The sequence below is a fragment of the Abramis brama genome (assembly GCF_963993115.1).
Source record: "Abramis brama genome assembly, chromosome: 6".
In the NCBI taxonomy this organism is placed as follows: domain Eukaryota; kingdom Metazoa; phylum Chordata; class Actinopteri; order Cypriniformes; family Leuciscidae; genus Abramis; species Abramis brama.
Window position 1 is genome coordinate 9,296,973 of NC_139968.1, and position 17,600 is coordinate 9,314,572.

The window sequence follows — 17,600 nt, forward strand, 5'->3', positions numbered from 1 at the left end:
TGTTAATTCGTTAATTTATTAATTCTTTCATTGGCTAGGCTGAATATATGGTTGTTGCAGAAATGGTTAATGGCTATTTAGTATTTAGCAACTTCTCACAGACATACTTTACAGGCAACAAGGCTAGCCAATCATAGCAGATGTAATTTGCATATAAAAGCCTTTAAAGATACAGAAGCATGTTAATTCAGTCCTGCTCCTGGAGGGCCACTGTCTTGGGATGCGTTTCCTAAAAGCATTGTAATCCTAAGCGTACGTTTACACGACAACGATATGCTTAAAAAAGAGACATTTTGAGTTTTCCGCGTACAGACGACACCATTGTTAAAACGATCCCCATTCACACGGGTCCACAAAAACGACTAAAAACGCTGTATTCTGCTCCAGGCCATTAGATGGCGATGAAACACTATAGACAGAACACGTAATACGCATGTGCATGACGTCATCGTCTTCAGAGATTCGCGTTTTTGTTGTTTACACGGAGATCGTTTTCAAATTCTTGCACTTTGAAACCCGTTTTCAAAAGTTTGCGTTTTCAGGCACCCAAAACGCCGTTACCGTGTAAAAAACGGCTAAAACACATACAATTTTTTACATTTTTAGTTGAAAACGGTGTCGTGTAAACAGCCCCTCAGTTGATCGTAGAGCAGTTGCCACCAATGATCTCTATGATCAACTTAGGCTTACGATGCTAAGTTGATTTGGAAATGCAAATGCCTTTGGCGTAGGTCGACTTGCGTAGGCCGTCTGCTGGAAGCTAGTTATTTTAGTCGATAAAGTTTTAAATATGGATATTTTTTTTACACAAACTCATGGCTTCGCTTTAGAAGGCCTTTATTAACCCCCGCAGAGCCGTTTTGAGCACTTTTATCACGGATTGATGCGCTTTGATGGACTTCCAAATATACTTCTCACTATAAAGCTTGGAAGAGCCAGGAAATTTTTTAATATAACTCCGAATGTATTCGTCTGAAAGAAGAATGTCACATACACCTAGGATGGCTTGAGGGTGAGTAAATCATGGGCTAATTTTTATTTTTGGCCCAACTATCCCTTTAAACTAAATCATGAAAGTGGATTTCAAGGCATTGCCTGCAATTTGTAGGATTTTCTGCAAAAAGTTGCATGTGTTTATACTGCTTTATTCAAATAGTATTTGTGAATGTAGGATAAGATGCTGGACGTATACTGGCTCCTTCGGGTGTGCATCCGTACCATCGAGCATGCGGACAGCACAGGCTCCCTGTTCGCGTTCATGCCCGAGTTCTACCTCAACGTGGCCATGAACAGCTACAGCGCCCTCAAAAACTACTTCAGCCCCTCCAACTGCATGGAAGAGCTTCCAGGTCTCTCTCAGCTCTTACTGTTCACTGCAGCTTCTAGTGCATGAGTTTTAAAGGTTCTCAAATGTAATGTGTATCCTTTCCAGAGCACACTAATGCTTTAGTGTTGTGTTTATCACTCTCAGGTTATGAAGACACGCTCGCTCAGCTCGCAGCCATTCTCGCCAAACACTTCGCAGATCAGCGCATCGTTGGGACGGGTAAGAACCTCTGCCTTCTGCCCACATGCACAATCTATATCTATACCTATCTATCTGGGAGTCTATTTATTTATCTATCCCTTGATCTGAGAGTCTATTTTTCTATCCATCCATCATTCGGTCCGTCAATCCATTCATCTGTCTATTTTTCCGTACGTTCAACTGACAGTCTATGTTTCCATCCATCCATCCATCCATCCATCCATCCATCCATCCATCCGTCTGTCCATCCATCTGTCTGTCAGTCATCCTTCTATCCATCTGTCTGTCCATCCAGCATCCATTGGTCCATCTGACCATCTGTCCATTCATCCAACTGTCTATTTTTACCCATTCATCCATTCGACAGTCTCTTTTTTCATCCATCCATTTTTCATCTGTCCGTCAATCCCTTCGTCAATCCATCAAACCCTCCTATAATCTGTTTAGTTTCCATCCATCCATCCATCCATCCATTAACAGTCTATTTTTCCATCAGTCCATCCCTCTGTCAATCCATCAAACCCGCATATAATCTGTTTACTTTCCATCCATCCATCCATCCATCCATCCAATCCGACAGTCTATTTTTCCATCAGTCCATCCCTCTGTCAATCCATCAAACCCTCAAATAATCTGTTTATTTTCCATCCATCCATCCATCCACCCACCCACCCACCCATCCACCCATCCACCCACCCATCCATCCATCCATCCACCCACCCACCCACCCACCCACCCATCCACCCATCCATCCATCCATCCATCCATCCATCCATCCATCCATCCATCCATCTATCCATCCATCCATCCCTCTTGCCGTCCGTCCAATCCCTGCCATCCATCTTTCCATCCTACTGCCTCTGTTAATAATCTGTTCCCATTAACTGCAGGAAAAGACTCAGAAAAAAGCGAGCGACCCAAAAATACATAGACTAATCAATTCGTTGGCTGTTTTAATGGGAATTCTTTAACCTAATATAGCCGTTGGCTCGCACCGTTCATCACTTCGGTTCATTTCTCACGTAAAGGTATAATTAAAAGCTTCCTCTCTCAGCTCTCAGGCAACATGAAGTCATTTTCGTGAGTTGTAGCCGCAGTATTTTCTTTATCCTGTTTAAGGTTAGGACTCTGAAATACTCTCAACTCCGAGTCCTCAATCATAAGCAATGTGCTATGCAAATAAACAGATGTTATTAGACACGGCCCATTTGTTTAAATCGCATGTCATAAGCAGCCTTTTTTTTATGTTCTCTGTTATGCTGATTTATTTCGATTTTTTTTTTTGTTGCATATTTATCTTGTTTTCTGCGGGCTCTGTTCCCAAATATATAACGGTTGTTGCACGGTCTGTTTTTAATATGGATTAGTTTTACATTTCAGTTAGCTTTTTTATATCTGAATAGCTCTTTTGTTGGCATGTCTAGTGATTACATTTTTTTTTTTTTTTTTTGCCTCTTTGTTTTGATCAAGGACTTTTTTTCTCAACAAAGGGAAACTGAGGTGTTAGGAAGTCATTGAAGCTTCTTGTTTCATAAAAACAAATGGAAGTGAATGCAAATAGACACAACAACAATAATGCATGCAAATTATTGAACAAGTGTCTTTTTAAAGATGATGTGAATTGCCAGTTGCAACACATTTTATTTGTGTAGCATTCTAGAGTAAACCAGGACATACAGAGTGGAACTAGATTATATTTATAAGGAATTGATTGAATCATTCTCTTCCTATTTAATTTTCTTCCACAGATATCAAAGATTCACTGATGCAGGCTTTGGCCAGTTACGTTTGTTACCCACAATCCCTGCGTGCCGTCGAGAGGATCCCAGAAGAACAGTATGTGCTCAAGCCCAGTATTTTTTTTGTTAATGTATTACTTGTTTTCATTTCACCATAGGTCAGACACATACTCAATGCACGTTTGCAAATGATTACGTGAATGATTTGATAATACACCATTAGCGTACAGTCCCTTCATAAATGTGTGTTTTTGTGTTAAACAGGATGTGTCATTCAGGTAGCTAATTATAAAGTGCTACCATGGCACTACTTTTTTTATTTTTTTTTATTGGTTTTTGTCTTTGTTTTTGATGGTTATGTTTTGTTCTTTTGTTTTTTTGTTTGATGGTTGAAGGTTTTGTATTGTTTTTTTTGCCTCGTTTTGGAAGGTTAGTTTTGTTCTTTTGTTTTTAATTTGTTTTTGATGCTTTATCTTTGCTTTGCTTTTTGTTTTGTTTTTTGCTTTGAAAGTTTAGTTTTGATCTTTTGTTTGGTTTTTTAATGATGTTTTTTTTTTTTTAACACTCATTATATCAATCTGATACCTTTTAAATTACGCCCGATTATGAAAGACCTGTGCAACCTGGTTCCTAAAAATTGCAAAACCAGCCAATTAGAGTGAATCTTGCCATTTTGAGAAAGCTCCTGCTGATGCATGTGCAGTGTGGATAAGACAATCTACTTTTCTTTGGATCTGTATTTTATTTGTCAGTGCATTGTTGTTTCTGTTTTTTTATTTTGTATTTGTATTATCATTATTTATGATGTAATATCTCTCAGGCGGATGGCTATGATGAGGAACTTACTGGCTCCATATGAACAGAGACCTTGGGCTCAAACCAACTGGATCCTGGTTCGTCTTTGGAGGGTACGCTGCATTTCTTTTAATGCCTCAGACAATCCCCCCCCCCCCCCCCATTACACTCCCTCCTTTCTTTTTATCTTCTACTTGCCTTTCCACTCCTCCTATTATGCCATTAGATTCCAGCTCAGAATAGGGGCATTATATCAGAGCCATTATGCAGCGTATCTTCGCTGTTTCCATTCAACATTATGAAATGGGCCTGACAAACCAGCTACTCCCATTTCGTTGTTTAACATTTATTCTGCTCTCAGTGCCTCAAAAAAATGGGTGAATTGTTTTGTATCTCTTAAAGAAAGCATTATTGGGTTTATTCATCCACAAATGTATGATTATGGGTCTGTTCTTGATCATTTTAAGAGTTTACTGGAGGATTGTTGTGTTGTTGTCGTTTTAATTTATGATAAAAATCACAGATCATTGTTCAGAAAAGACTTTCCCTCAGCTCTTTTAGGCCACACACACAGGCTAAAACGGGTTGACACTTATTTTCTGAGTTCTTAAACATGTCCTGTACACACTTTTTATCGTTAACCCGCTAACCATGGTTTAATGTAGTCATGGGTTATTTAACGCAGCTTGATTATTTACTTGAGCAACAGTCGCATTCTACAACAAATTTATTCCTGACCGTACTGAACAACTTTATACAATGTATAAAGAAATACATCTGAATGCTGTTGTCACTCCCACGACTTTGCAGTCTGTACCTGGTCTTATATTTTATTCCTCCTGTCTACAGGGTTGTGGCTTTGGCTACCGGTACACACGTCTGCCTCATCTGCTCAAGACCAAACCGGAGGACGCCAACCTGCCCAGCCTGCAAAGTGAGTGACTGTCCTGTCTTCCTCCATCTTTATTTTCAGCCCTTCTTCAAACTTTACAGTTTTTCCTGAAAACTTATTCTTTACTTTTCTGCACTCTTTTCTTTTCTGTCTTTCTCTCTCTCTGGCTTTCTCTCTTCCCATCGTCTTTATAGTTGTTGTATAATTTGATATTAATAAAATGTTTTATAAAGATTAAATAACTGTAATATAATTAGGAGTTTTAATTGGTTAAAAATATAATCAAGTCAATGATTAATTAATTGAATTAATCTACATTAATAGCATATATCAATATCAGAAGAAAAGCCCCCAAATGAAGATCATTCAAAGGCATTACACTGAATATGATGAAAGCATTGAATAGACAAAAACTGGCTTTATAAATGTATGCTAAAAGGATCTATCTATGAGTCTGTCACGTTAAACTCACTTTTATTGATTCCCCACAATTTTTTACCAGTCAAAACCCAAAAAACACTAGTTGCAAAGACTAGTTAGAGTACGTTTGTTTGTTAGCCTAGATCCTTGCTAGGAATACCAGTCCAGATATGAAGTTACCATAGCCTTACTGTTGTAACAATAACCGTTATGTATGCCTGTTTTTATTTATTTTTTTATTTATGTATAGCATTAATTTATTTATTCAATTAAAAAATGGGTAAGAGCTTTGCAGAAGTTGGTAGTTTGGTGCCAAATGTTGGCTTGTAGTTATCAATACAATTTTATTCTTATAATTCCATAAATTATATACTTATATTTCCATACATTTAATATATATATATATATATATATATATATATATATATATATATATATATATATAATATTTATACTTAATTACAATTTTGTTGATAGCAGGATTAAGTGATCAAGCTTAATGAATGCAGTCAACACTACTAAAGGATCGACATTATTTCATGTCATACTGTGGGAAAAGGTCCAAATTATGTAATTTCTGTCTGGGTATCACAACTAAATATTCAGTTTTTAACATTCCCTAACAGGGTTGCAGTCAAATTAATTGACTATCATTTCAGCAGAGTATTTACAAAAGCTGCATGCACATTTGAGTGAGTGGACACTAAGATTACGATCTGTTTTGGCATCCCTCTGACATCAAATGATGTTTGTTCTTTGTTCCTGTCCCTGGAATCTACATCCCCACTGACATTATTAGGATGTTTTTATACATAATGTAGAACACAGAGTACAGATGCTGTGATTTTACTGGAGTGGTTTTGTAAAAAGCGGACTGTAAAAAGTCTCCTTGCTTCTAACTCATTAAAATCAAACTTTGCGCCTTCATGCACACACACAGTCTCATTGAGGACGTGCCTATTAACTCGTCCATTATTTCTTTCAGCAGCCTGTCAGATCAATACCATCCAAGAGACTATCCATTAAGTCAAACCATCCATTGCATCAACAGAGATATTTCCCTTTATCAATTTACTTTAAAGCTGTATACTCTGAATTTAATCACTCACAGTTCACTTCCAGTCTATTTTTTTTGAGCACATAAAATATGACCCTCTCAGTGTATTGGCAGGTCCTTCAGGAAACAGTAATTCTGGATAGTAAAAACATGTGAACTGACGTCATGCAAGTCTCTTGTTGCTTTTAAAGTCAACATGAAACGTTTGCGGCTGATTTTTACTTCGATAATGTGGCATATTTCAGAGGGAAACAGGATGTTCAATAAAAACAAAAAAAAACATGTAATGTGGGACATATTATCTATCAGGAATTGATTGGATTGTCAGAAGGGTCGATTTGCATACCAGAAGAGAGGCTTGAAGTGCTTAATCAGGAGGCCAATGCTTAGCAGAGGGAATAAATTGCAAAGTTGTCTTTGTGAAAGGACACTTGTCTTGACACTTGAGCTTGTCTTGTATGTGATGCATGGATTCCTTCCCTGGTCTGATGAGTCTTGTCTCAATGCTAATTTCATTTTTTTTCACTCTCATTTGCATGACGGCCAGGGGATTTGTCAATTGCTAGCTTTCAAAGTAAGTTTTGTTCCCATTTGGTAGCTTTCACCTTTTTCTGACCCTTATTAAACATTATCCTAAGTGCCAGTCTGCTGTGATGTAGCCTCACTGACTGATGCAAGCCTAAATCTGGCTCAGAGCAGACTGAAGCGTTTAGGATTGTGAAAACTAGTTATAGAGCTGTTCTGTACCATTTTAGTCCCTTCTAGCCATGTCTTGTCCTTGCCAGTAGTTTACTGTTCTTTCCCCCCTCTGTAATTGTGGCAATTATCATGTGATTAATGTGTCACCTCTCCAAATTATTAGTTAATTATGCTGCTCAAATTACTGGCCACTGTCCAAATTCAAATATTTATCAGAATCAACATTTTATACTTGGTTAAAAATATACCAAAAAATTTACCACAGTGCAGCTTCCACATAAATATCGTAGTTTACTAGTTGACTTAAGGATCTGGTTGCAGTAGTTCCCTGGTTTGAAAGATATAGTATTGTATAACAACCAAAACTTCTGTATGTTTCTCAGCCAAAGCTATGATTTCAGAAGAATTAAGCACACAAATTGTAGAGTACTTTTATGATGGTTTCTCAATCGTAATTGCATAGAAATTAATGACCAACACATTTGGCACTTTTGTGTTTCATAGAAAAATCAATGCAGGCTTGAGTTGACATGAGGGTGAAGTAATCTTTTAACGGTTTTCCCATCCATTTTGTTTATCGGATCCTACCTTAAAGCAATTTCCAATTGAATTGACTCCGCAGTAACAGTGATTGCTTGCCTCTCAACGCCTGGAGATCTGAAACATGCGTGCCGTGCCATATCTGCCTAATGCCTGGTCTCGCTCATGGCCTTTCTTTCTATGTTTATTCCTGCCTTATTGCCCCTGAGCCCTTATTTTCCGAGCTGCCACTTACACGGACTTCATCTAATTAAACATAAAGGTTGCATCTCTATCGGAGACCTGCACCTCAGCGTCTAATGATTAGCTTTATTTAGAGCTTTATTGCCATTGCTTGCTCCTGCTTTTAACACTGTGCTCCAGGGCTTTTAGTATGTTTGCGATCGCTGTACTTTTCTAGATAAGGTATTAAATTACCCAGTGTCCTCTTTGTGTGCATATAATGAGAGAGAGTGCCCTTTGTGTGTTTACCAGATGCGGTCAGATAGCAGTAAGGCGATGATTTCCCATCAGCCCTCTGTTTTGTGGTTTCATTACTTGTCGATATTCTGTTCCAATGTAATGTGCAGAACTGGTATTTGTCGTTTTGTCTCATTATTGAGTAATCAGGGTCAAGGGTTGAATGAGAAAGGAGTTTTCATGGAAACATGGCTTTCATTTGCTTCAAGGTGTTCTCATGTGATCTGAGAGTATTATGGCTAGACAGACTGGCCTTTTGTTATAGTGATGAAACGACCGCCTCCCCTCTCATCAGCACTACCCCGTCCCTTCAGTTGCCTCTCCTCAGGGCACAATCACGATCCCTGTTGGGCAGCGGTGATGAGGCATATCTGAATAGCGCTTCATCACTACTGCCTTTTAAATACAGAGCATGCCTTGCCTCAAGAGACTGATCTCTTCCCCAGTGCATGCCCAATGGTTTCCCTGCAAGTCCAGGAAAGGAGCGGGAAGGGAATCCCATTTCACCAGAAGTAGAGTCGGTTTACGCACTTTCCAAGACAGAGCTTGACCAACTAAGAGGCCGACCATGTGATGAGGAGCATCTGTAAATATCACCTTGTCACTGCTGCCTTTAAATGCAGAGCATGCCTTTCCTCAAGAGACTGGTCTCAATGGTGCGTGTGTTCCTGTAGGTTCAAGAAAGGAGCTGGCAGTGAATCCTACACTACCGGAGGTAGAGTTGCCGTACCGAGTTTCTGGGACAAAAACACACGTTGCAGCTGACCGATCAGCTCACTTTGAACCTCATAGGTTCAAGAAGGGTGCTGGCATCAAGTCTCCAACTGACTGGCTTACTTTCCTTGGGAAGCCAAGTTTTCACACTGTCAGAAGAAATGTGTATAAATTGTACCTTCAGGGTTAAAATACCTTGCAACTGGGGGAGAAGTCTCGGGGTAAACCTTTGTGCATTTATAAGATACAAAGGACTTTCTTTGAGGGTACTACCCAAGTGTCATGCTAAAAGGTTTTCTGATGGTGTACGAAACCTATCAACTTTCACATTCCAGGCTTGGATAGGAGAGTATGTAGGTGGTTGAACCCTGACCCTGCCTGAACCTTTATTAACATTTCTAGATTTTCATGGTCCAGTTAAAGTGAGTCCACATGCTCTTCCAGTTCAACTTCATTCTCCCATGGATGCTTGATTTCCTCTTTTTAATGTTTTAAAATCATTTCCAATAAATGCCTCTCTTGGCCTCTTTATCTTGGTCTTTTCTCATCCAGCCTAGTACATTGACTGGTCCATATTTTATCGTATTAACAAACAGAATGCCATATAGCTATTTAGGCATGGCCTAAATTATTGGTGAAGTGACTATTGATAGTTTTTATTATTATTATTATTATTATTGTGATACTTAAGATTTACGAAAATAAGATTGGCACACTGTTTTGAATAAATGTGCTTTTCTCTGATTGGTTACAGAGCCTTGTCCATCACTTCTGCTGCAGAGACACATGGCTGAACTCCTTAGTCAAGACAAAGACATGGCTGCCAGTTTCCTCAATAGCGTCTTAAATCAGCTCAACTGGGCCTTTTCCGAATTCATCGGCATGATACAGGAGGTAAGAAACTTTTGTCGTCTCACCACCTATCTTCTAATATGTAAAACAGACAGAAAATTCAACCCCAAACTCTTGAAGCCAGAAATGTCAACCCACTGAAACAAACAGCAATTTTTTGAGAGCAACAGAGAGCCAGAGTAAATGTTTCTTTAACCAAAACATCAGTTTTTTGAAAGAAGCACTATTTTGCCATTTTAAATGTCCTAATTTTGTTTTGGAGGTGTCCTACAACAGGACATTTCATTTTCTCATAATATACATTGCACATCACCACATTTTTCAATGTTTCTCAAAAGACTCGACAGATGAATCAGTCTCTCTGAATCCCTCCTTTCCGTGAGTCTACTCTGCTCTGATTGGCCAGATGGCCCAGTCTGTTGTGATTGGTCTACTCTGCTCTGATTGGCCAGATGGCCCAGTCTGTTGTGATTGGTCTACTCTGCTCTGATTGGCCAGATGGCCCAGTCTGTTGTGATTGGTCTACCACTTACAGCGCATTTCGGAAGCTAAAAGCCCATTTCCATAACTAAACTTAAGTTCCATATGAAAGTTTCCTAAACCTCACCGATTGTTCACACTGTAAAGACAGTAACGATGACATTGAGAACCTCCATCACAAGGACGACTTGAGCAGGACGTTTCTCAGTAATACACTAAGTAGTTTGAGTTACATTATGAGATGTTGCAACTGTAATTCCTCACCATCAGCATTAACAAGAATATGTCCATCAATAAACCAATGTGTATATTTCTAATGTATTGCAGTGCACATGCGGGAAATGCATCAATAACGGTGCATACATTAGTTGAGCACTATCGTGATTGACTGGTGTAACATAAACGTTTGTAAAACAAATCTTGCTCCGTCCTTTATCTTTACTCAAAGTAGTAAGAACGACTGAGAATCTGCATTAATAGACACAGTTTTGAAAAAACATAATGATAAGAGTTAAATCAAACTGCTGGTTTTAAACTGTATGGATAATTTCCTCCGCCCGCTGATCAGCCCTGTAATGCTGTAACTTTGCACTAACTCAATCAGAGCCTGTAAATTATTTATAATGACAATGTAATCATGACTTACACTTGATATTTGAACTGAATTACCATCATCTTCTATTTTCAGAGTAAAATGACTCTTTGCATAGTGCAAGTTACTTTGAAATATTCATTAGCTTTTGATTGTGTCGATAAGAAGTGCCTAATAACAAATAGCAACTTTTGATTTTTTCAAGTTGTTTCTAGGCGGTTGCTAGAGCGTTCTGGGTGGTTGCCAAGGCATTGCTAAGGCATTCTGACTGGCTGGTGGCGTGTTCATTGGCAGTTGATGTGGTGTTTTGGTGTTTTGGTTGCTAACACTTGGTAGGCGGTTGCTATGATGTTGTGGGTTGTTCAAATGGCTTTGCTTGTCGGTTACTTGAGTGTTTTGGATGGTCATGGCGTTGCTAAGGTACAGTTGCTAAGATGTTTTGAGTACTTATTAGGTGGTTGTTATGAATTTCTTCATGGTTTCTAAAGGCATTGTTAGGCAGTTGCTTTTCAGTAAGCAAGCATTGTATGCTTAAAGTGATATTATGCCTTTCTTCAACAAGCCACATGATTTGAGGTATCATTCATGTTCGTTGTACAAACACGGATACAGTCTACATTTAATTTATGTATACCCAAAGCCTAAAACTTAAGATGATATAAAACGCTATTCATTTGCTCCCTTGTAAGTAGAGGTCTGCAAGCTCGTTGGGTCCCGATGAGGCCTGACATATACATGTATATATATATATATATATAGTTATATAGTTATATTGATAATAATATTATAAATATTATACATCGCCTACGCAATACATGATTACGTGACACGTGTGTAATGCATTAGCATACAGGTGACCGTTGACCATGCAGAGCATCAGGGGGAAGTTGGAGCGTGGGGAGTTACTAAAAGTTCCCAATGCTTCAGGAAAAGCTGCATTTTAGAAGAGTTTTGATTTGATTACCACAACAAACAATGAGCCAATTGGTCATGTGCAGTGCAGAATCTGCAAACATATCCTTGCACTTGACAGCAAAAAAAACAGGGACATCTCATTTACAACGGCATGTTGAGCATGGCTGCGCTACAGCTAACAGTGAATGATGACCAATGTAGCGTAGCCTACTCAGTACAAAGGATTTTTCTAATTTGATTTTTTTTTTTATTTACCGTTAGCCAGTTGGCGAAGAGTTATTTGAAACGTTGTTCTTCAGTAAAGTTACTTAACATCAAAAAAATGTAGGCCTTAAATCTTTATTTACTTATTTGCTGCTGGATTACATAGCTTGGCTACATAATATTCTCTACTGCATGCTTATACTTCTCTGTAATGGACAGTCTGCATTCATATTTGTGGGCATGATTGTCGGTGGTGGTAGTTATGTTTGAGGCCTATAATAAAAGTTTACCTCTTAGTAGCGTATATGTGTGCGTGTGGCAGAGACAGCACGCATCAGAGAGCGCTCGTCAGAGAGCTTAAAGTGATATTGATGATGTCTCGGGCCGGGTCAGGTTCGGCTGGCTGGATTTTTTGGCCCGTGCAGGGCTCTAATTGCAAGCACTGGTATTTCCTTCAGGAAATGCAAATGTAGTTTACATTCATCCCTTTAACAACTTCATCCAGCTGCACACTAATTTGATCATTTGGACACCATGGAAACAACCTTTTGGGAAGAGTTAGCGTGCCAGCCCCTCCTGTGGAAGGGTCATTACTAAACGCAGGCTCTGGAGTCTCAGAGGGAGATACAGAAGAAAGCTAAACCACTATGATCTATAATGGCGGTGAATTAAACCTCAGACGTGAAAGCACTTTCTCACCAGGCTTTTCTCTTAAATCAATGTCTTTTAGGAGAGCTGAAGCGCTGAAATTCTGCGTATTGCAGATTGGACTGTGATTCGTATGCGACTTTGCCTGGAGGTTGACTGGCTCTTAGGAGCGCCTTTCATCTGCAATGATCCAGGCATTAAGAGGCAGCGGTCTCCTGGGGAATTTGTGATGTGTTTACTGCCTCAGTTTCAGGGAGCATTAAATTGGAATGACGGGTAGATGCAGGACAGAATCTGATGAGAATGTCTAAGCATCAAGACAGCATTTTTTGTTTACTAAATAGTTTTATGCCTAAAGAAATGAAGAGTAAAATGTGTTTGGTTTTTATGGAAAACTCACTGACATCATGCTAGATGGATGAGGGTGGTTTACAAACCAGTTGTTATCCAGTTGTTTTGAGTAGTTGTTATCACGTTGCTATGCAGTTACTAGGGTGTGCTGGGTGGTTGTTGGGTGGTTACTGGGTGGTTGTTGGGGGGTTGCTGGCTGGACGCAGGGTTGTTGCTGGGTGGTTGTTGTGGGGTTGCTGGGTGGACGCAGGGTTGTTGCTGGGTGGTTGTTGTGGGGTTGCTGGGTGGACGCAGGTTTGTTGCTGGGTGGTTGTTGGGGAGTTGCTGGGTGGACGCAGGGTTGTTGCTGGGTGGTTTTTTGTGGGGTTGCTGGGTGGATGCAAGCTTTGTTGCTGGGTGGTTGTTGGGGAGTTGCTGGGTGGACGCAGGGTTGTTGCTGGGTGGTTGTTGGGGAGTTGCTGGGTGGACGCAGGGTTGTTGCTGGGTGGTTTTTTGTGGGGTTGCTGGGTGGACGCAAGCTTTGTTGCTGGGTGGTTGTTGGGGAGTTGCTGGGTGGACGCAGGTTTGTTGCTGGGTGGTTGTTGGGGAGTTGCTGGGTGGACGCAGGGTTGTTGCTGGGTGGTTTTTTGTGGGGTTGCTGGGTGGATGCAAGCTTTGTTGCTGGGTGGTTGTTGTGGGGTTGCTGGGTGGACGCAAGCTTTGTTGCTGGGTGGTTGTTGGGGAGTTGCTGGGTGGACGCAGGGTTGTTGCTGGGTGGTTGTTGGGGAGTTGCTGGGTGGACGCAGGGTTGTTGCTGGGTGGTTTTTTGTGGGGTTGCTGGGTGGATGCAAGCTTTGTTGCTGGGTGGTTGTTGGGGAGTTGCTGGGTGGACGCAGGGTTGTTGCTGGGTGGTTGTTGGGGAGTTGCTGGGTGGACGCAGGGTTGTTGCTGGGTGGTTTTTTGTGGGGTTTCTGGGTGGACGCAAGCTTTGTTGCTGGGTGGTTGTTGGGGAGTTGCTGGGTGGACGCAGGTTTGTTGCTGGGTGGTTGTTGGGGAGTTGCTGGGTGGACGCAAGCTTTGTTGCTGGGTGGTTGTTGGGGGGTTGCTGGGTGGACACAAGCTTTGTTGTTGGGGAGTTGCTGGGTGGACGCAGGGTTGTTGCTGGGTGGTTGTTGTGGGGTTGCTGGGTGGACACAAGCTTTGTTGCTGGGGGGTTGTTGGGGGGTTGCTGGGTGGACACAAGCTTTGTTGTTGGGTGGTTGTTGGGGAGTTGCTGGGTGGACGCAGGTTTGTTGCTGGGTGGTTGTTGGGGAGTTGCTGGGTGGACGCAAGCTTTGTTGTTGGGTGGTTGTTGGGGAGTTGCTGGGTGGACGCAGGGTTGTTGCTGGGTGGTTGTTGTGGGGTTGCTGGGTGGACGCAGGGTTGTTGCTGGGTGGTTGTTGTGGGGTTGCTGGGTGGATGCAAGCTTTGTTGCTGGGTGGTTGTTGTGGGGTTGCTGGGTGGACGCAGGGTTGTTGCTGGGTGGTTGTTGTGGGGTTGCTGGGTGGACGCAAGCTTTGTTGCTGGGTGGTTGTTGGGGGGTTGCTGGGTGGACGCAAGCTTTGTTGCTGGGTGGTTGTTGGGGAGTTGCTGGGTGGACGCAGGGTTGTTGCTGGGTGGTTGTTGGGGGGTTGCTGGGTGGACGCAAGCTTTGTTGCTGGGTGGTTGTTGGGGAGTTGCTGGGTGGACACAGGGTTGTTGCTGGGTGGTTGTTGGGGGGTTGCTGGGTGGATGCAAGCTTTGTTGCTGGGTGGTTGTTGTGGGGTTGCTGGGTGGACGCAGGGTTGTTGCTGGGTGGTTGTTGTGGGGTTGCTGGGTGGACGCAGGGTTGTTGCTGGGTGGTTGTTGTGGGGTTGCTGGGTGGACGCAGGGTTGTTGCTAGGTGGTTGTTGGGGAGTTGCTGAGTGGTTGTTGGGGGGTTTCTGGGTGGACGCAGGGTGGTATGTGGGATGGTTGCAGGGGGGTTGTTGGGGAGTTGCAGGAGTATTCTGGGTCATTGGTCATAAGAGCCCACAGTCTTATCCTCAATGTATTGCTGTCACTGTAAGTTGACTGTTATTTGGTCAAATTTTATATCATTCTGTGCAACAAGTCATGCAGTCTCAATAGTCTCATAATGTCTCTTTTGACCTTATGCATCTTTTTATTGTGTCTCTTCATGTCTTCATTTATTCCCTGTCAGATCCAACAGGCAGCCGAGCGACCTGAGAGGAATTTCGTGGACACACGGCAGTTAAAGGTGTGCGCGACCTGTTTTGACCTCTCCGTCAGTCTGTTACGGGTCCTGGAGATGACCATCACTCTAGTGCCGGAAATATTCCTGGACTGGGCCCGCCCCTCCGCTGAGCTGCTGCTGCGCCGATTGGCTCAGGTGAGCGTGATTGACAGCCGAGATGTGTTCTGAAGATGCTGTTCTAAATTCTAAAGCGACATTCAAAACTTTCAAAAGTGCAAAGCAAAGTGAAATTCATTTTATGTTCACCATTAAGATTTTTCTAAAGCAATTTCATGCAAAACTCTGAGTTAATGATCCTGTCTGAAGCAATTGCACTTGCTATTAAACATAAGATTTCTGTTTTTATTTTCTCAGATGCTTGTGGTCCACAGGTTTTTCAAAACCTAAATTCTTAACGATGCTGAGAAAATGTATTAACCTCAATCAAACATTCTGCTTCAAAGGGGTCACATTATGAAAAAAACACACAAATTTTTATCTTTTGAAATGAGACGTCAGTTTACTATGTAGATGCTTAACTAGACTAGTCTATTGTATGTGCAGACGAAGTCAAAAACTGCCCCTCCAGTCTAGTGTTATTTTAGTATTATTTATATGCTATTATTATTTTTGTTGTTGTTGTTGTTCCTGATTCGCATGTATTCTTTTAGTGAATTGGATTCTTCAACAGTGGAGACATCATGTGAAAAACAAGACTATCAATGATGGCAATTTGTTCTTTATGAACTCCCCCCAAAATGTTATTAAATTGTTGAGTATAGCCAAAATAGCATAAAGTGTCACAACTCAGCAGCTCAAATAATCTGTTTTGGATGAAAGCTAATGGTCTGAGTTTATTGATCCATAGATGAAGTCATTTTATTAAATGTGAAAGTTCTTACAAGGGTGATGGAGAAGAGAAGAGTCATTATTAGCAAAAGGATGAAAGCCATTTGATGCTTTTTACATTTATGGACACTGTCAATAAGCAAAGAAAATGTGTGTGGCGTTTCAACAAATAGGACACACTTTGGTCTCCCATTACTTAAAACCATTAGAGGCACAAATCTCATGTTGTTGTTTATATATAACATATATACATATACATGTGACTTTCTACGACATTAAGAAAATTAAGGGAACAGAATAAGATTATTTACGTTTATTCACTAGTTTGTCTTAATTCTACACATTTTAGTGTTGACTGCACTTGCTCAATTATTCAACCTTATAATAACAAAAATGATCAAAAACTACTAAGTTCATAAATAAACAATTTTATGTCTTGTGCTCACATTTTAGTGTTGACTGCACTTATTCAGTTATTCAACCCTGTTACCCAAGTTGTAACAAAAATTATCAAAAAATACCTAAAATTATAGGAAATATCTAACAGTTAATTCAATAACAATAACATCAATAAAATAAAATAAAAAACGTTTGGTGCCAAATTATCTAGCTGCTGATTGACAGTTCAATTTTACGTTAAATCTGCAGTTTTGAAACCCTGTTACCCATTCTGGCATTGAACTTTTTTTACTTTTTTTTTTTTTTTTTTTTACTTTGATGTACATTTAATGATGAATGAAATCACAAAAAATCTATTTTTTAAACTATCTACACGTCAAAAAGTTTGGTAAACAGGGTTGAAGAAAAAATCATATAAAATACATGTAAAAACGACCTTATAATATTTTATTATTCCTATTAATTATCATTGCATCCTAAAGTTAATTATCATTCAACATTTAACATTTTCAGAAGGTTACGTGCGTCCTCATTTGCAGATGCTGTTTTGTACTCTATTCATGGAAAGTGCCATGCAAATGAGGTGCAAGTGTATATTGTTCTCGGGGCCACTGCATGTTCTCAAGGCCTCAGTTACAGAGAAGAAGGCTTTGAAAGTGTATTTTCTGGTGTTTTTTTTATTTTTATCAGTGCTTACATGAGCACTATCTCTATTCCCAGCAGAGCGTCCATTCATCAGAGTTTAACTGAATCACACCTGTGAGCACAGCAGGCGTCCACATGTCCTTGAAGAGCAGAACCCCTCCATTTACATTTACCTCCCCTCCATGTCCCTGAAGGATTTATCCTATTTTTGAATACAGTTATATGCATTGTGCAGTGGTTTTCAAACTTTTTAGAGTGGAGTACCCCATGATACATTTAACATCCTTCTGTGTACCCCCTCTCTTCCACTTAGACTGCACTCACACCTTTTCCATTAATGAACAAATTTGCCCCTTAAATCAATTTTTTTTTTTCAGTGCATTTTTTACCTTTATAAATACCTTAAAAAAATAAAAAATAAAAAGTTCAATTGATAAATATGCAACGATGGTAAAAACGAAGTGACACTTTTAAATATTAAATTAAAACCACCTCTAGGTGGCGGTATGAGTGAGTCATCAAGTGGCTGTATTTATGAACGAGTCATTGAATCATTGACTCTCACGATTCAGTTCTGCTGTGGAACTTT

At 40.4% G+C, this 17,600-nt stretch overlaps 1 protein-coding gene across 1 annotated transcript in view; it reads left to right on the forward strand.

Moving 5' to 3' along the window:
• The window catches only part of rnf123 (ring finger protein 123), a 154,622-nt gene that overhangs the window by 47,441 nt on the left and 89,581 nt on the right, over positions 1-17,600 (forward strand). Inside the window, exons 27-33 of the mRNA XM_084118076.1 lie at positions 1,172-1,349; positions 1,472-1,546; positions 3,277-3,364; positions 4,088-4,175; positions 4,912-4,996; positions 9,598-9,737; positions 15,086-15,274. Coding sequence (XP_083974202.1) covers positions 1,172-1,349; positions 1,472-1,546; positions 3,277-3,364; positions 4,088-4,175; positions 4,912-4,996; positions 9,598-9,737; positions 15,086-15,274 — 843 coding nt within the window. The remainder of the gene's footprint in view (positions 1-1,171; positions 1,350-1,471; positions 1,547-3,276; positions 3,365-4,087; positions 4,176-4,911; positions 4,997-9,597; positions 9,738-15,085; positions 15,275-17,600) is intronic.